The sequence below is a fragment of the Cicer arietinum genome, chromosome 2, assembly GCF_000331145.2.
Source record: "Cicer arietinum cultivar CDC Frontier isolate Library 1 chromosome 2, Cicar.CDCFrontier_v2.0, whole genome shotgun sequence".
Lineage (NCBI taxonomy): Eukaryota > Viridiplantae > Streptophyta > Magnoliopsida > Fabales > Fabaceae > Cicer > Cicer arietinum.
This window is the reverse complement of record NC_021161.2, coordinates 49,012,826-49,034,206: the sequence shown is the minus strand read 5'-3', so window position 1 is coordinate 49,034,206 and position 21,381 is coordinate 49,012,826. Positions and strand designations below refer to the sequence as shown.

At 29.5% G+C, this 21,381-nt stretch overlaps 1 protein-coding gene across 1 annotated transcript; it reads right to left on the bottom strand.

Annotated features, from left to right (window-relative positions):
- Positions 1–1,801: 1,801 nt before the first annotated feature.
- On the bottom strand, positions 1,802–6,645 carry LOC101489487 (SNF1-related protein kinase regulatory subunit beta-1). Its single transcript, XM_004491138.4, has 4 exons — positions 6,128–6,645; positions 3,408–3,586; positions 3,119–3,281; positions 1,802–2,550 (listed from the first exon to the last, which is right to left on the bottom strand). The coding sequence occupies exons 1-4, from the start codon at positions 6,305–6,307 to the stop codon at positions 2,233–2,235; spliced, it is 840 nt and encodes a 279-aa protein (XP_004491195.1). The 5' UTR covers positions 6,308–6,645; the 3' UTR covers positions 1,802–2,232.
- Between the last annotated feature and the right edge of the window lie 14,736 nt (positions 6,646–21,381).

Below are 21,381 nucleotides of genomic sequence, written 5' to 3'. Positions count from 1 at the left end.
AATAATAGATAAGTAATTGATTTAGTTAATGATGTCTCTTGTCAATGAAACTTGCTTATAGGATTTAGTTTATGAATTAGGGAAGAAGATGAAAAAATATCAATTTTATTTATTTATTTTGAAAAATAATTTTTTTATCTTAAAATAATGATGTCTAAATTAAATAAACTGTAAAATAATAAAATTAAAGATGTGTCATATTGTTATTAAAAAAATAAAAACAGAGTAACTTTGTACACCTTTTAAAAGTTAAATAACTTAAACGAAAAAAAAAATTATTCAAGAGTTATTTTTAATTGACTATTACTCCAAAAGCTAAACACAAGAGAGCCTTGACTCTTTTTTTCTTTCTTATTGCAATTGCAAAGATAAGGTGTCATTTTAATTTAAATTTTTTCGTGGAATAGCCTTTTTTTTCTTTCTTTCTTTATAAGCAGTGGACTAACCTTTATATTCTATGCTCCTTACATTTGACGGACCATATTGATGAGCAATTTTTTTTTTTTTATTTCTCCAATCCAACACACGATGAGAGAAATATTTTCTATATCAAACACCGAAAAGTATAAGAATTTTTTTTTTAAGCAAAAATACTGATGATTAAATACAATCTTATTTCATTTTTATAAACTTATTTTTTGGTGACAAGTTCGTGTTTTTATGCATGAAAATGACATTTTTCGGGTGTAGATCGGTATGCATGCCATACACAATGTTATTATTATTATCATGTAACTTCTATTAATTGATAAACAAAATAATGCATATGAGACATCACATATGCGGAAGTTAAATGTATAGGACCAGGGTCCAGTACTACAAGGGACGTCTATTGGGAGAAGAAGCAAGTGATTTAAATCTAAATGAATATTCTTTACAATCTTTCATAAATGAAGATGAATGGTTTGCCAACATACCAACTATGTTTGTGTAATTTACTCTCCATATCTTGGGTTGAGATATTGATATGCATCAATGACCTGTTTGGGTGAGGCATTATTATTGAATCAGCTTCTCCACTTGTTAGTATACCACCTCTTATTCCAGTACTAGCTTTACAATAAAATAGTTGTAGGAATCTTGTAGTTATGATAGGGTTATTTTTCATTCTGTTGGCAAATTTTGTTTCCATGAGACAAGGACCTTGTGCCACATGACAGGATCCACGTAACTAGGAAAACTCATTCACTATATTTTCGTTACTGTGCAATGAAATTGAGCAGAAGAAATCTAAGTAATCTTGCATTCATATTTGTCCTTTTTCCCCAGGAGTTTAGCTCTTTACTCGAAATAGAGCTGCAGCAATTCCGCACCTATCAGATATATATTATATAGTAAGATTGACCAAGTTGATTTATCCTTAATGATCAATCGAGAAATGTAGTGTTCAACTTCATTGACAGGCTGCCGCAAATCCAGATCAGTGCTGGGTTCATTCAAGGGCGAAAAAAGTGATTCCAATGCAGGAGTAACAGGAATGCAAGTTCATTCAAGTTCCATGCGTCATCTTTGTACCTGTCCTGATTTCGATAGATCTAGCAGAAGCTCAATTGAAAACCAAAACACAGCACAATCTTTATTCCAAAATAGGAACTTCATACGAGTTTAATGTTTGCTAATCAAACACAAAAATTATGAAATTTTTATCCCTTCAACATTTACACCTCAACAGTTTACTCACCCAAATTTTAGTCTCTTAATTTTTAAGCTAATACAAAACACAGCTTAAGGTGGAAAGGAGAGGAAGGAAGACCATTGAAAGCTCTTTGAGTAGCATAAAAAAAAGGGGAACTGCAGGGAGTAAAATCTTAATCAAACAAGCTGTTTATATTGTGGAATCCATAGCACCGTTAGTTATGGACCAAGATTACATGTACCAAAAATTTTAGCTACTCCAATTGCAGACGTTAATTAACTTGGGATTACAGACCAAAAACATAATTGACACCGGCATCAAGTTACCACGTTCAGCAGCACTAACAACATCAAATTTTAGGTACCCACTTGATATTTTAATCATTCTAGAAGGAGAAAAAAAAACCAAAATGTTACCAGAAAACTGAAAGTTTTGATGTATCAAGTCGAAACAGAAACACCAGTTTCTTTCAAGCATATCTACAGACACAAGACCTTCATATACCATCTACGGAAGGGAGGATTATTCGAACATTTCTTTACAGACTGAGGCTACAAATAAAACAAAATAAGACAACCTGGACAACTGTCACATATTTACCTCTTGAGTGGTTTGTAAAGGACAACTGTCACATATTTAGACTGGAACCTGTGAGTCAGCCCCAGGGCAACAACAGACTTGGAGGCCATGTTTTTCTCTATGAAGACATGATTTAGCACAACATGCTGAGGCTTTGAAGAGGGACCAGAATCGACGTTCTCCATGCCTAGGACCGTAAGATGCAGCTGGGAAGGAACAGCCATTGGCTCTTTCGCGAAGTCTTCCTCAGCTGGATATGCTTGACCATAACTAGACTCTGGAGAGGCTGGCGCCTCAAACTCAGAGACACTTTCAGGATTTTCTGGTACATAATCCTGCAGGAAATAAAAACATTCAAATCATTAAATGGAAGACAAATAAATTTCATTAAATGGGGATGATACCTCGTCATAATCAAACAATCAAAAACAGTCATCGAGAACAACTTCAAATTCAGAAAGCAAAATAATGAAAAACTCAAGTTTTTTCACTGAAGTTTAACTTAACTATTAAGTATAATCTATTTCATCTCACTAATGCTCTGACCCTAAAAGTAAAAATTCACATGAAATTGGCCTTCAAAAACTTAAATCAATAAACCAATAGTAGAGTGAAGAATCCAGCATTTCCTCAGTCTATATTCATCCTTGATCTCCACGCATGAAATCAGTCATAATGAAATTGGGTACATTACTCTTTCCTTGCTCCTCTCACCTAGTTACCCCCTACCCCTACTTACAACACACAAGCAATCGCCATTACACTGAAAGGAGAAGATCCTCTAGAACAGTGCAAATGCACTATTAGATGTCAAGTAGGATGAACTCCATGATGAAAAAGATACCATTCACATGACAATAGGATTTTACCGAAAAAGAAACAAACAAAAAGGAAGATGCATACATTAACATCAAGAAGATTGCAGACATTCCCCATCTCATCAGCTACATAAGGAAGATCTGGAATATATCTCTGTTCACCATCAACAATGAACCTGTAATGATATATACCTGATGGAAGGACTAAAAGAATTGAGTGATCCTTGCCACCTCGCTGCAATGCCTTCCTGCAAGTAATTAAAATTTACTGGTATTAATACATCATCATCATCATAGAATAATTGCAATTGTGATAATGTCATGTCAAATACAATCAAGCCACCATTACTAACAAAGGAGTCATCAAATCTCACCTAGATGTCCAGTTATCCCAAGATCCCTCCACAGCCACATTGTTACCTCCATAATTCCAAGTGATCATAACAGGGATTCCATGCTCAGGAGATTGATTAACAATACCGTGAGGTTCATTCTGCCACATTTGATTGAGAAAAGGAGGGCCGTTACCTCTTTGTAATGGAGCTAGAGGAACCTGAAAAGCACAAAGAACCTGAGTCTATACGTCTAAACTTACGTGTACACAGTTTTATCATCTAAGATCGCTAAAGGCAACCAAAATTGATTTTGGCCTCAACTACTGTTACAGAACAAGAAGAAAAAAAAACCTAAGAGGAAAGGAAAATGAGAGAATTCCCCTCTCAGGCTTTCCCTCCCTTTTACAATGAGCCGCTACTTAGTTTCTCAAAACTATCAAATCTGAATCTGTGCCTCTTCTACCCTCTCCTACCAATTAGGCACCTACTCTTAACAGTCTTGCTTATTTTGTAATTACTCTAGTTGTTCCAAAAAAAACTACTCTAGTCTAGCTGCGTTGCCTCATTTTCCTTATCCTCTCTTTTCTACTTCTGAGTCTACACCATCAATGTTTTCTTCTCGTTTTTCTATTATGGGTTCGATCATCTGTGTATATGAAATTGTTAAAGAGAAATTTCAACAAAAACTTTCCAGATAAAAATAAGGGTTAACTATATGTTTGGTCTTCATAAAATTCGAAAATTGATTTTAATCCTAATAAAATTTTATTGCCAAAAGCCGCTCTCAGGAAAAGAAAAATTCCAATAAAGAATGTAGAAAGAATCACAAAGCAATTTAAGTTAAGCTATCAACAAGCAATCATCATTTTAGACTATGCATTCTCAGATCAAACATTGATCTGTAACAAATTATTAGTAATCATGTGATTTAATGGCACACAGAAAGTTCCCTCTTCCAAATCTCTGTACAGAGAGAAAAGATTATGATTTCAAAACTTATTACAGAAAGTAAAGAAGGAAAGTGGAGCTGGTTTTGATCACTGATGCACATGCATGTCTTACCACTATTCACAACGTAGCGAATAGTTCTAAAATATTTATAGGTTAAAACATCTATAAGTCACTAAAAAGGAATTCATCCCAAAAAATTTCCACATTCATAAGAAAATATAACCATGAAGCCTCGCTAGTGTAGAGTTGTTAGCAAAGACAAGTAGCTATGTTGCAAACTGACACCAATCATTTGGGATTTTGCCTAGTTAATATTGGTTTGAGAGCGAAAGTATCTTGTTTCCAGATTTGAAATCAGATAGTCAAAATAAATAATGATCACGTCAATTGAATTGAATCATGTGGAAGTAAATCAATTTAAATGTGGCATAAAACTTTTGATATTATATGCTTAGCAGCTTAAAACATAACCAAGTATTCTTGTTTTCCATGTAAAACAGTTTTTGTGCACATCCTGAATCATGATGCATCGGTTACAAAATGCAAAATTCCCATTCCAAACCTGCATGTGCTATTTCTCAATTCAGAAACTTTGAGGTTAGTAAGCAAAAATCCATGGGAACATGTCACAAAAATCAATGCAAAACAAAGTCCATACTGTTACACCGATAAAATTATTTTCATGAAACATGTGCAACTTATTGACATTCCAAAGTCCAAACAGCATATCACAAAACTCGGTTGAGAGGACGTTATTGAATGCAATGCCCACTCAATCGAGGACATTATTGCATTCAATATAATATCAAATAGACGTCGGCAAATTTCACACACTCAATCAAGGCCATTATTGCGACTTGCATGCAATTCCTGTTGACCAAATCGGACAAAATTAATGGTTGAGTACATTAGACTAGAACGGTGAATGTGTATTTCCAAATGATGCAATGCCACATACACAATTCTCAGTTACAACTAACAACCATCCACGACATGGTCACATGGCTCCATGACTTTTACGGGACAAAAATGACGTGGTCCAACTCAAACTCAGATGGAGCCTGTGTGTTTATAGTCAACAACGACTCAACGGTTTCTTGCTTTCAGTAAACACAGCTTTGAAATTTGTGCATGTTCGGCCCAACATGTACAAAAAACACCTTAACTTTGGTAAATTGTCTTCAATTCTCACCGAACCAAAATGAGCTTTCATGTTACAAGGAATGCAAAATGATAAGATAACTACATAAACAATCATAATGCTAGGCGCAACAGTTCTTAAAAAACTTCATACAGTTAAAGCAATATATCAACTCTCCTAGATTTGAATCATTCCGCTTTACCCCTCATGCCCTATCTTATCAAGCTTTGAACATACAAATCACATGGAAATCGAGCAAAAAAAAAAGTCACATTAATTCCTTTTGGATACTCATCATGCTAATTCAATCCAAATCACATTCATCAACTATCCATAATCCATGCACGCAAGAGCCAAATCGATCAATAATAAAATTCACAGATCCGTTCAATTTAACACACGGAATAATCTACGGTTCATTAAACTTGGTAATAATCTACAGTTTCAACGAAAGCAACGTTTCAGCATTTAATTTACCAAATAATTGTTAGCATTAAATATAGTAACCAACAACGGAATCGAAAATTCTACCCTAGCTTACCAAATCCAATTCAACAGTAATGAAAACACGTAAAAATGAGTAACATAAACGCATAACAAAATGCAGAAAAGCGTAGAAGGAAGTGAATAAAACAACGAAGAACGATTGTAGAGAGAGAGGGAGAACCTGAGGACCGAAGAGGATCGGCGATCTGGAACGACGAGGACTCTGCGGAGGACTATTAGCCATTGAATCGGAGGAGAAAGCACGGACAGGAGGACGAGAATCAGACGCGTGAGGTGCACGAACGGCAGGATCGCCGGCGTCGGAAATGGAACCGTCTTCTCTTCCGTTAGCGTTTCCCATGGAGAGAGAGAGAGAGATGTGTGATGTATTTTCGTGAAATATAAGCGATTCGAAGGAAGAAAAAAAAAACAAAAACGACGGGAAGTATTTTTGTGCAGGTGTTGTCGTTTACTAAAAAGGAGAAAAGAACTCGCAATGTAGACGAGGGAGGAGTAAACGACAACGCACAGGAACGTGAATTGTGTGAGAGGCTTTAGAAAGAGTGAAAGTGCCGCGAAGAAGAAAACGGTTTCGTTGTTCTTCGTTCGTTCGTTCTTATCAAGTTGTGTTCTGAGTCTGATCTGACGCTGTTGTTTTGGACTTTCGAGCGATAAATTAATTATTAGAGTATTAACAAAAATAAAACGAGAGAGAAGAAAAGAAAAGAAAAAGAAAAACCTTTTTTCTTTTCCCTTTCTAGAGTACACAAATCAAGTTGCGTTTTTCTTCCACGCTCTTTTGTCTTTTAACGGAACTCACGCTTATCGTCACACTCACACACTAATTCCTGCCATTATTCCATTTTTCCTTTTTAATTCATTTTGTAACTTAAATGCTTTTAGTGTAAATTTTACATTATTATAATTTTTTGAAATAGTCAATTATTATTAATTATAATAACATTATTAACCATGAAAATTGAATCTAACGAAAATAGTTAGATTCTCACCATATTATAATGAACATGTCTTCAAATTTTCGCCGAGAAATATATTTATATTTAGTGTTTAAAGCGTTTCGAAGAAAATTATCTTTCATGTGGTAAATTTATAAGAAATCAAAAAAAATAATAGTATCCGAACAATGACTATACCTACAAGAAATCCAAATAAGACTAACTATTTTTAAAAATATTAGGCTCAAATTTTTTTAAAATCATATTTAACTAAAAATATCATGTTACAAACCACTGAAAAAATTTATTACGTCTATTCGATCTCTTTAAAGGTTTGTTTGATGAACATGATAAGAGACATAATATGAATAAATTAGTATATCATGTTTGAATTCCATTTTTGATGAACAAAAAAGATATAGTAAGTTAATTCATAATTATATTATATAATATCTTTCAAATTGAAATTTATATATTCAATATGAGCTATATTAGAAATCAACAATATATAATAAAAACTGTAATGTATTCAATTACTTTTATATAATATAATTTAAAATATAAAAATGAAATAAAATAAAATATAAATATAAAAACAATTTATAAAATATAATCTAAGATATAAAAGTAATTAATAAAATTTGATATTAAACTTAAAAATTAATAACTAATTTAAAAAATATTTATGATCATATCAAAGGGTAGTTTTGTTTTTTGTATATAATTAAATAAATTAGTATTTAAAATTATAAAAATTAATTTAATTTTAAAATAAATATAATTTGTTTACAAGAGTATTTTTACCACTCATGTAATATATATATATATATATATATATATATATATATATATATATATATATATATATGCATTTACATTATAACAAATAAAATAGAATCATTTAGTTATTCATAATTTAAAATAAAAATTAAATTATTTTTTAATAGTGTTAATGGATAGTTTTAAATATAAAATTACTTTATTACTTAATTTAATTTTTAGTATTTTTTTTTGTTATTTTATAATATTTAAAATATAATAAGTTAATTTTTTTAAAAAAGTAATATATAATTATTCACAATGGTAATTTTGTTATTTAAATATAATATATATTATGTCATGTCATCATAAGATGTGTACTAAATATATGACAAAATAAAATATTATTTTGTTAATTATCGTGTATGCATAAAATACATAATATAATAATGTTTATCATATTACTATCATATATATTGCTAGATCATATTATGTCTTTATCCTATTATGCACATCAAATAAAGTCACTGAAATGCAACACAAAATAAATAGCTCTCCGGATGCAACAAAAAATGACATGGCAAAGCAAATCAACGGACGGTCTAAAACATATGAAGTCTAAAACTAATTTTAAAAATCCTCAAAGATAAGATTTTTTATCAAGTATAAAATATTTAAAAAAAAATATTTTTATTAAATAATTTTTTTACAAAATTTAAAACATTTATTTTAGTAATCTTATAATTAGATCCATTTTATTTTTAAAATTTAAATTATTTATTTAGTAGTGTCAAATATATAATTTTAAATATAAAATTATTTCATTATTTTTTTTTATTTTATAAAATTTAAAATACAATAAGTTAGTTTTAGAAAAATTACCATGTAATTATTCAAAATAGTACTAAATACATGACAAAATAAATTATTATTATAATGTTGATTATCATATCACTATCACCTCACTATACATGATAAATATAAAATGTTGTTATACTGTTGATAAATATAATGATATGATAATATTTATCTTGTCACTATCATATTGTATTCTTATTTAGTTTTATATCATACTATGTTTCTATTTTATCATACACGTCAAATAGACCATAAATAACTATAAATAATTTTTATTATAATATTAATTTTAATAACTATAAATTTAACCTACATCAAATTTTAAAAGTATTATTATACAAGATAGATCATATTATTAAACATCAAAGTAAAATTTAAATTGATTAATATATTAACTTAGTTTATTTTAAAAATAAAAAAAATCTACATCCATTCACCACTCACTGTTTAAATGGTGTAGGTTTTTGTTAAAAAATAATTGTGCTTTTTAAATGGTGACAATTTTCACTGAAGTTGTAAAATAAAATTCTAGATGCATTAATCCATGCTAACATTATCAATTAATAGCTGAAATTGCAAATGGGTTTTTAATAACAACTTTAATTGAATGAAGTAGTGATTGTGGGGGACAGATTATTAAATGAAGAAATGGAAATCAGGTTTATTATGAATTTTCTAAATGGTTGGTTAGCTGACAAAATGCAAGATTCGCATGGAGAAATAATAGCAGCTGACAAAGTAAAATATTTTTATATTTCATATCAAGGTTTGTGCTTCTGCACTCAGACAAAGAAATACTAAAATACTAAAATGCAATGTACGAGTCTCGTTCTTGTTCTAAGATAGGGGCGTATTTAAATGCGATATTATTTTTTCATTTTGGTTACAAAGTTAGGCTATTTATTCCATAATATCATAATGCGCTGCCTAAAAAAAAATTAAGGATATACACCGTCAAAATAAAATTATATTAAATTTTAAGAAACTATCGGCGTAAAATATATTCGTGTAAATTTGCTTTTAAAAAAAATGGTACTAAGTGATTGTGCTTGAAATTGGCGTAAAAAATGGCGTAAAAAAATGTTGGTGATGGTTTTATGAAATTGTGCTTGATTAAAAGATAAACCAAAAAAAAAAAATCAAGTTGTTAAGAGCTAAGTCATTGATAATTTTTTTAAAATTTTGTAAGTATGATTGTTAAAGAAAACAAAAATAACAGTTAGATCAGTATAATTTAATTTAAAATATTTATTAATAGTTATTAAGTAGAGTAATTTTAATAAAAGTTACTTATAGAATAAGTTGATGAAACAATTTTTTTATTAACTTTTGTTTATTTTTTAATTTTTTAAATTATACAGATTACGTTTTCTTAGAAAAAAGAAGATTAACACACACAAAGATAATCTAAAACAATCGATTAAAATAAAATTATTTTTATTTTAAAAATATTTTTATTTAAATTTAAATATGTATTTATAGATGCTATTATGTGTTTCGATATATCAAAATAGTCTCACATTATTTAAAAATCAAAATCAATAATAATTTATAAATAACGTTCATATTTATCTATTTACTGTTGTGTATTTTATTAAAGACAAAATTGTCCGACAAAAAATTAACATATAAGTAGCAGCGCACAAGTGTCGATTGATCTTTTAGTGATATCTCTAATACTTTGAGGTCAGAAAATCATACAATCATCAAATTACAGCTCTACAACATTATAGTATACTGCATTATGATGTTGTAACTTGTAAGCAACAAAAGGACTTGAAGGTGGAGAGGGTGAGCATTCAAATGATTCAATTAACAAGTTAAAGATAATTCCAAATCAATCACTATCCACGTATTGGACTATTGAAAACCAACAAAGTTCTTAATGAGAGACTCCAATGCTAAAATTGACTCCTCACCAAATTGTTTACCATTTAAATACAAGTAGACCCTATGGGTAAAAAGAAACTCCACATAAATTATAATCACGGGAATCAGATTCAGCTGGACAAAGACATATTTTAAGGATGTTTTCATTTGTTTTGTCTGCATTTCAAATACTCGTATTATTAAAGTTTTCTTAACAATGCATGTCAAGGAGTTTAGTTTTTTCTTAAATCTCAATTCAAATCTTATATGAATAAAAAACCAGCGAATTGTTTATTTTTTTATTTTTGTGAAAATATTTTTATATTTTCATTTTTTTAAATTTATATTTATTTTATTTTGATAAAAGACTCTTCAAGATAATTATTGTTATTAAGAGAAGATAAGATGTTAATTAATGAAAATGCATTTTTAAAAATAGTGAAAACAACTTTTTGACGTTTTCATTGTTTTATAAAATATAAATAATTGATTAACAAAAGTAAAATAAATATAATTTTTTTAAGAAATAAAAATAGAAAATCTTGTTTGTCTCTAATTGATTTATACCACTTTGATTATCTTAGTTGATTAATTCTACGTGATTTTCAAATACTTTGTTTTTACTGGATGACTTTCAAAACTAATATTGGAGTACACAAATTTATGTTTATTATTATTTTTAAGTTCAATTGCACTTTGATTATCTCTATTTTAACTAATTCGCGAAATTGACCTCTCAATTTTAAAATTCAACAATTTTGGTATATCATTTACATTATGATGTGATATATGATTCAGCGATATTGAAAGATTAAACTTATAAAATTACAATAAAATTCTATAAAAAACTTCAGTTTCATTATATAAATTTGTTTATTTTTATAATTTAATTAATATATATAATTATACATTTAGATGATTTTAAATCATGAAATTGTACGTCACTTTATTAAAATGATCTAAAACCACAATTTTTTGTTAAAAAATTTAAGTGCTCACATGAATAAACAAGAAATACAATAATACCAAATCCTAAGATAGAGTAATACACTGCTCAATAATGTGTTCAAACATCTCTAACTCTAGCTATCTATTCTCCTTTTATAGTCAAATTTTTTTTTGAAAAATCGACCTCCTCAATCCAGACCCATTTACTCCATTACAAGTCTTTGTGGTGCCTTAGTGATTTTTAGAGCTAATTAGGTGCACAGACGCACCACCTGGTTCAGGTGGTTGGATGTAGGAACTTCACTTTATCACCCGTATAGAGATGAATTGTCTAAACTGAGTGTCATTCTTCTCTATGTATTGAGCTACATCAACCGAGAATGTAACGGATTCAATCTAAACATTATCATTTTAGATCATTGTTGGTTCTATCTATTATGGATATTTCGTCCAATCCACTAAAGAAATTACTAAAATTGAAACTTTTAAAATAAAAATAAAAAACTAATTTCATAAATTAGTAAAATTAAAGAAACTAAATTCGCGCCAAAATAGATTTTCATATGGAGGTATCAATGAAGCTCTGGATGGTAAGCCCAACATAATCCAAAGATAGTTTGTGGAAAAAAAAAATGATCAACATATGCTCAACCTCGAAAACTGGAATACAATGGTGTCATTTTATTGGAAGCTAAATAATTATAGTGTAAAATTGAAGGAAATGCATTATTGAAAGTTATCTTCTAATAATGTATTTAAGAGTTTGTGGATAAAAACAAAGGGCAACTTAGTAATTTCCAAAAAACTTATTGTAAGGAGTCTTTTTTAAGAAAAAAAAATATATAAATGTCATACAATTAACTTAATTTTTCAATCATGTGGACATCTTAAATCAATCACTTATTATCTACGGTGCTTTAAAATATTATTATAAATATAAATATAAATTTTTTGGATGAACTATCCTAAAACAAAGGAAAACAATCATATGAGAAAATGATACAAACTATTCTTTCCTTGGAAACCTTATCAAGAAGAATCATGAATGATAAAACATGGTGGGAAAAAAAAAAATAAAGATATATAAAAATCAACATAATTTATATTAGAGAAGACCAATCATGTTCCTATTGAGAAAATAATAATCCACTTTAAGTGCGATTTCCGACTTTTACACACTTAAAGTAAGTGAATCTATACCGAAAAAAAAATGATAATCTCAAGCAAATAAATCAAAAAACTATTTAAAATGATAAACTTTTTTGAATAGCTTATCATAAAAATATTTTTTAAAATATTTTAAAATATAAAACAGTTTTCATTTAGTAAATAAACATAAAATATATTATGATTTTCTTAACAAACGGACATCTGATCATCAAATAAAATGAAAGCAATTTCAAGCTAGATTACGCTAGCTCCTTACAGGGTATTTTTTGATTTCCTGTTCTAAATAATAATAATATATTTGTAATATTGATTTTAATTCTTACATAGCATATATTGAAAAGATTAAAATCAATTATACATATTAAAGATTAGTTTTACCATTAACAAATTTCACAAACAATAAAAAATAAATAAATAAAATAAAAATTAATGTATATATGTTTTATTTCTATTTAAAAATATATATTTCTATTTATATATATGTTTTATTCTGAATCAAACTTAACTTCAATTTACTACAAATGAAGTTTAAGTTCGATATCACTCATTTTTACTATATAAATCTCTTATTAACTCACCGTAAGATATGCATCAATCTAATTCTAACATATCACTTCAAATATATATTAATGTTAATGTGAATTTGAGTTTGAACATGACATGTCTATTTTTTTTTTTCAAAAGATATAATAAATATCACCATAATTAACTTATATATCTACAAAATCTCGAACTCAAATTTAAAACAATACATTTAATCTAACAATATTAATATTTATCAATTTAAATTATGATTTATGATCAATATTTTAAAACTTTTTATGATGCATCAAAATAGAAGGCAAAAACAAAAATATTAATGGCACGTATACACGAGGTTGTAAATATGGATTAAAAGTGGCATATAGTATTAAAATCAACCTTATATACGAAGACAAGACACCATAAGGAGGGCCAATTGCAAATTTGCAATCACTTGCCAGTGGGCCTCTAACCATCATAAGTTGTTGGACCATCACTAGCAATAAATCTCAATAAGGGTCTGTCTTAATAGATTATAGCCTCCACGGTGAAGGGTGTTTCCTCTATTTAACACCAAGTTTGAGTAAATATTTTATAATCTATTTATTTTGTAAAAATATTTTTAATTTTTTAAAATATATATTTATTTTAACTTATTAATAAGAATATATAAAAAATTGAAGTAAATTATTTTGACAAAGAGACAATTAAATATTAATTAAAGACGATGCATTTTCAAAGATAATAAAAATAATTTTTTTACATTTTTATTGTTTCATTAGTAAATTTATAGAAGTGGTTCTGTTATGTAAAGGCAAGGCATGGAAGAGAGTTTTCCTTTGTTCATGTTGAGATTGACAATTATTGGTGGTAGGCGCGTGGAGGTAACATGTTGGAGTGAAATAGAACTGCACGTGACAAAAATTATACACGTGTAAGGGGTCTCTAGTTTGGTTTTGTTCAAACTTTCTGATATCCAATTGCAATTACAACATCCATAACAATCACAACAATTAATTTTGGAGTTTCTATGGAAACACATTATACATATATAATTTTTTAATATTAGTATTTAATAAACGGTTATTTCTTTCAACTCTAGTATTTTTAAATAAAAATTATTATATGTTAGTAATTTTATATTATTATATTTTAATATTATATATTTATTTTGATATAATTTATTAAATAAAATCTAAAAAATGGAAAAGAAATAAGATATTTATACTGTCATCTTATTTAATAAAAATTCAAAAAAATTTCTCTCCACAACTAAGATGTTTATTTAGTTTGGTACTAAATAATAGAAACACCGCAATTTGAATCCCATTTACCCAAATTGTGTGTGTAGTGCATGTGCATGATATCGTTAATTAAATTAAAAATATAAAAATTAAGATACTAAAATTCAACATAATCTAATAATTAATAATAAAATTCAAATGTAGCAATGAGATTGACCTGGAAACTTATCTAAGGGGTGTCATAACTGATTTAATGTTTATTTAAGATAAATATACCTATGAAAGATTGAAAGAGATAGTGCATTTCTCTATATTGATTTGAAAGAGAGATAGAGAAGAAAAAATAAAAACAAGTGGGTCCATTACTTTTTATAATCTTTTTAAAATAGTGAAGAAAGATAGTAGAATTGCACTTTTATGACTAACTTTTCAATTTATGTTCTTAGTTTTTTTTAATTAAATGTTATTTTTAAGAACATTCTTCTACTTTTAAAAATAATTAATAAATTTTTTTTTGTATCAATCAATACCGCAAATATCTTATTCATTTCACACATTATATTTACTAATAAATTTTTAATTAAATATATCAATATTTCAACTACTAATTGTGAGGGAAATTTTTAAAAAAATATTTGAAATTCTCTAATAAATATATTAATATAGTAAATTAAATAACTTCATGTATCGTTTGGTCAAGTGGTTGCAATATTTGAGTTTAATACATTTGTCAGTCATCGAATCAATGTATCTGTTAAGTTACCAAATGTTACAATATTTTTCAAGAGTTATTTTCTTTCACTAATTGGTATGAGTTTCTCTATAAATATAGATATTTTTGAGGCAGAAAGGACAAAAAACAAAATTCATGTTACGTTAAATTTGTGTCAAAAATATTTCTGAAGTCATTTGTTCTTTTTTTTTAGTGCACGAAAATAAATCAATGAATTTTATTATGTAAACTATCGTTGATTGATAGACTTTATGTGAATGTGCAATTCACTTCAAAGATTCTAAAATATTTTGAAGGGGATTCGCCGGTTAACCCTTTTGCATCCAATCGACGTAGATTGATGGGACGAATCGAACCTAAAACTTAGTTTGGTATACACGCTTTAGAATATATGTGAGCAATTTTTATTATTGTCAATTTCATCATCGTCTCGTTCAAGATTTGCAGCATACCCCCAACAAAAGATCTAACACCAATTGCTCAAGTCACAAGAACACTTGATAAGAGTTTAAAAATTGATGGACATATTCGATAGCAAAATTTGACTACAAAGTTTTGGATGACCGACATAAAATTATAATATATAAAAATCAAATATACAAATAATACTATATAGTAAAAAATTAAGTTGTAATAAACATAAAGTGGAGTATTAAATAATTTAATTACATGATTTAATAATACCTTAAAGTCACAAATTAGAGTCACAGATCCCAAATACAAAGGGAGTCACAAATCAAAGTCACGACCACAAATAAATCAGAGTCACAGTCACAAATCATATATAATATGCACAAATCAGAGTTACAGTCACAAATCAGAGACAAATGGAGTAAATGCGTTTGGTGATCAATTATAAAAAACATCTTGTGATAAATATATTATCAAACAAATAGAACCGCTTGATTTGTGCATATTATCAAAAACCTTATATGCAACAAACATCTATCAACACTAACATATATTCATTCACTAACATCTATCAATTCACTGATTCACTCAACAATTGTAACAAGTACATATTATCAAACACCTTATTATTGACACAAAATCTCCCTGAAATGTTTCAATGATAACAAAATTATTTCAAATATTATGATTATATTTATTATCTAATATGTGCTCTTGAGTGTATTTAAGTTAGAAAACAGGTTTCTCATCTCATTGATCAAAAGAAGTATATTAGACACAATTTAAATATCCTCTAAGTTAGAGAATAAACGAGTAGAGCATGAAATTGTAACCTCTAAGACAAAGGATATACAATACTACAAAAAGAATAACTTTACGACAAATTCAAAAAAGATGAATTTTTGTATGAAGACAAACAATACTAAAGCAAAAATGATAAACAAATCATGAGAAGAGAATCCACGCTAGAGGATAAACAATGAAATGATGGACTTCTGTTTCCATTCATCATCATACATAAAGAAGGTGTATAAAAGTACCATAGTACGAAAAAGTATTGTCCTTGACAAGAAAAAGCAAGACTCTACAGTTCTTGAAAAAGGAAAAAGTCAAAAGCACAAGTCATGTCCTAATTTATGGAAAACCCAATCCTCATTTTCGATGATGGACTGCAAACTCATCCTCCTAAGCATATGTATTACAAGGATAGTTGAATGACACTTTTGTAAATCAAATTAATGACTATGGACAATTAAACAAGTCTCCAACGACTACTTTGTACTTTTCTTCATGAATAAAGTTTCATCACCTCTATAAAAGGAAATGAACTCTTTGTAACACCGTGATTTTTAACAGCACGGTTGTATTTTTTTTTTAAATAAAACAAATTCAACTTAATAAAAAAGAAATACCAAGTCGCAACTCAAACGACAAAAGTCATAAATAATGACATCATAATATACAATCGACTAAAATAGTTTGTTTCAAATACATAAGTTTCATTGCGACAACAACCTTGAAATAAGAAAGGGGGAATAAATAAAATTCTTAAATAAAACCCTAAATTGATCATTTATCTAACTGAGGGTAACTGAGTACTGAGGATCCACTAGTGGCATCAAGCCTCACTACTTCCGATTACCAATCCAAAAATCATCTTTATGTCACATCTTCGACGTCGTTGCAATTCCAGCACGACTCAACACTCTGATAACTTGGGGTGTATGCCTGGTCCACAATAATAGTATCATCTGAGAGCATAGTCCAAATTCCACAATAATTGTAAAGGGTCACCAATCGAAATTAACAAATATCACATAACATTTAAATTTCAAATGCACAAAATAACCTTTCAACTTAGCATACACCTTGAAAGGGTTTTCATATGATAAACATGCATAATCACAGTTGAAAAATGAAGTTTCTAACAAAACTGCACAGTCGTATTCGAATACAGAAATCTCGTATCCGAATACAAGTGCAAGTTAGTGGCAAAAATTATCCTGTCGTATCCGAATACAGAAATCTTGTATCTGAATACAGTGCAAGTCAGTGGCAAAAATTATCTTGTCGTATCCGAATACAAAAATCTCGTATTCGAATACAATACAATTCAGTGGCAAAAATCATCTTGTCGTATCCGAATACAGTGCAAGTCAGTGGCAAAATATGTGTTTTCGTATTTGAATACAGCACTGTCGTATTCGAATACAATTGCAAAAAATGTAGATTTTCAATTTTGAGATGGTTCCGAATCATTAAACACTTACGATACAAAGTAAATCAATCACACTTAGCAATTACGGCACAATCACAAACAACAATCGAATATGTATGTACAATCATCACAATATAACAAACATGACTCGCATGCCAAACACCTTAATGCAATGCGTATATGCCAAAATGCATGATTCCAGAATTCCAACCAAAACTCTCCTTGAAGGGGCGTAAATCATAATTGTACCGCCTATCACAGGCCTTGTACTAATTACCAAAATGCCACCAATCCCATGCTCGCACGATTTACTAAAGTTTCGCATATCACAGGCCTTACATTGTTTTCTAGAGTGCAATCGCTCACAGATCATCACATTCTAGAGTGCAGTCTCTCAGAGCTCAGCACGATGCGATAATCCCCATAAGAATAAGATGAACCAACAAATTACATGGCATCATCCCGTGGTCCATCCAGTCACCACTATCACTATGACTCATCTGGTCACCGTGTACTATGAAATGCATGAGCATACTCTGACTCTTTTCACCACAACCATTAAGTAAATGCAGCTATTAAAAGATCCTCCATTTTTAATAGTCATTTAACACTAATGATTTTTCAAATACAACACAGAGCATACTCAAACATATTTATTCACACCAATTTCAATTTCCACAAACACACATAAAACACATGTCCAAATTCAATCCACACATAAATTGAATTAAATTCATTTTCCACCAATTCACACATAAATTTATTCTAAAAAATTCATAATATTAATTATGAACACATCAATCACACCAAACATGAATCACCACAAACTACACCTTAAACACGTGAAATTCAAATTCCACAATTTCACCCATAAAACGCATTAAATTCATTTTCCACCAACTCACATATAAATTTCTTCTAAAAAAATCATAATATTAATTATGAACACATCAATCACACCAAACATGAATCACCACAAACCACAGCTCAAACACATCAAATTCAAATTCCACAATTTCACCCATAAAATGCATTAAATTCATTTTCCACAATCTGCACCTCAAACACATCAAATTTATTTTCCACAAATTCACATATAAGGTCCTAAATGCAAACTAAAAGTTTAGAAGGACCCCTTACCTCCGTTATCGATTTTCCAACCGATTACGACACCGCGATTCTTTTCGGTAAAACTTTCGCTCACGTCGTCGCTTCGAAAATTAGCTCACTAGCACCACATCGTGGCAAGGAGCATCTTTCCCTTATGTCACATCTCGAAAGAGAGCTTAGATCTAGAAGAGAAATGAAGGTTTGTGTTTGACGGTTTTGGTTTTCTTACCAACATTTTTTCTTTGAAACTGAGAAAGAGGAAGAAAAGGAGAAGGCGAGGCACAAAAGAGAAAAATATTTTTCTTTCTCACCCACCAACACTTTGGTTTCTTTTCTTGAAGCAAAAGAAAGAAGAAAGAGGCGTGAAGCAGGGAATGTTTACGTTCCCCTCCTTTCTTGGCTTTATATATATATATATATATATATATATATACAATTAACTAATTAAAACCAACCAACCAAACAAATATATAATTTTATAGATATTTTAAAAAACATCATTACACATCCTTTCCCAAACTACTTTAATAAAAATATCAACTTCGCCGCAACTCATTTGACAGATGAATTTTCCAGCAACAAGTGACATTTTTAAAGAAAAACTGTCCGATATTAAATTCTTCGCAACATAATTAAATTATTATTTGACAAATAATTTTAATCGAATTTTCAAAAATATATTTTAGGATTTAAAATTAAACACAAAATACCCTAAAATTGTATAATTTAGGATTTAAAATTAAGAGTCTTACACTTTTCCTCCTTCTACACAACAATTAATGATACAAAAGAGAAATACTAAAAGTCAAGAAGAGCAATCTTATCATCTCTTTACACTTTCTACTTTCTTTAACTATATTTTTGAAGGTATCCTCTTAGAAAGTTTTGTAAAGAGAAAGAATCATACTCTTATCACCATTCTCTAAATATGTATATTCCAAGTTCATATAAACTTGGTAATAGCTATAACTCAAAAAGTAAAATAGTGTAAGCTTGGTGAGGCTAAAGAACAAACACACACAAAAAGAGTTTCATTAGAGGACAAGTCATTTTGAACTATAGTGAAACTCACAAGTTAAGATCTGGACATAACATACTTTGGGTGAACTAGTATAAGTTTGTGTGCATTTTCTATACGTTTTATTATTTCAGTTATAAAAGTTCATCCTCATAAATTTTGCATTTCATCCTCTCGTAGAGGATACAGTTTTAAAAGGTTCATAAGAAAATTTTAAAACTACAATATTTCTATTCAATCCCCATTTTAGTAATATTTTAGCTACTTCACTTATATGCAACAAACATCTATCAACACTAACACCTATCCATTCACTGATTCATTCAACAATTGTAACAAGTCTATATTATCACACACCTTATATGCAACAAACATCTATCAACACTAACATTTATCCATTCACTGATTCACTCAACAATTGTTACAAGAAAATAGAAATAAATATTAATGATCTGATAACAATGACATAATAAATTGATTAATAAAACAATTCCGATGATGAACAAAATTAAGAGATGAATTGAAATCCAAAGACGAACATTTTGACAAACGGAGAGGGAAGAGATTAAAATAGGTTGGAATCGCAAAGGCAAGCACAAATCGTGATGCAATGGAGTGAGCAACACCAGTCGTGACGCGACAAAGTGAGGAACACAAATTGTGACGCGAAGGAGTGAGCTACACCGGTCGTAACCCAACGACCGATTGAGAGAGGAGCACAGATCGAAGACGACAGAGAAGACATAAACGAAGACGACGAAGACCAATAAAAACGAACGACGATTCTTCTGGCAATTTTGTTAAGACTCGATAGGGGACAAAGAGGAAAACATACAAATTTTAAGGTTTTAAGTATATTTATAATTTTCTAATTATAATAAAGGTATTTTAGTCATTTTACCTATAAAATGTTTATAAAAAAAAATTGATGGCCGCGGTCCGTCACAAGAAAGATCCGCAATCTGCCAGTGAACATCTTGCACCATCATTGACCCGTTTTTTCAACTAGGTAAGCAGAGCCTATCAACCTTAAAGTGGTAGAATAAAAATACTCGTCTCGGTCCCCCAACACGAGCTATAGTTTTTTATCTTGGTCAAATTGTATCGTGTGTCTTGATTTCAATGATTTCAAGACCTCAACTTTAGAGAAAAAAAGTGATGGTTCAATGGGCTAGACTCAACAGGCCATGTGGTCAACTTTAGAGAAAAAAAGTGATGGTTCAATGGGCTAGACTCAACAGGCCATGTGGACTGAGACTACAGCAGCCTGTTATCCCTCCACTGTCAAGAGCAGGAGGTGTTCACTGCTCTGTGAAGCCAGCCTCATGCGGTTCCCTCCATTTTAGAGACAAGGAAACCTGAGCCTTCGCCCAAATTCCATGGCCTAACTCTCAACTTGGAGTGGGCAGGCCAGCAAAGTGTGGCCACCAGTCCAACCTGTTGGGCCAAAGCCATGTTCCATCACAATATTGCCCCCACTTGGGTCACAAGTTGTAGTTACTCAACTCGGCGATCTGACTTGCGTGTCAGATCTTTATAAACACAGAGTTTTGTCATATTGTAAACGATGTGGGACATAATGAAGACTCATTCAATTTGGTTCCACACTTTCTCTGTAA

Bases quoted from the DNA above. Each gene is read 5' to 3' on its own strand.
- LOC101489487 (XM_004491138.4), bottom strand. From the start codon at position 6,307: ATGGGAAACGCTAACGGAAGAGAAGACGGTTCCATTTCCGACGCCGGC. The intron at 3,587-6,127 runs GTTCTCCCTCTC...TGTGCTTTTCAG, and splicing joins CGATCCTCTTCGGTCCTCAG to GTTCCTCTAGCTCCATTACA. The intron at 2,551-3,118 runs GTATGCATCTTC...TATTTCCTGCAG, and splicing joins GCAATCTTCTTGATGTTAAT to GATTATGTACCAGAAAATCC.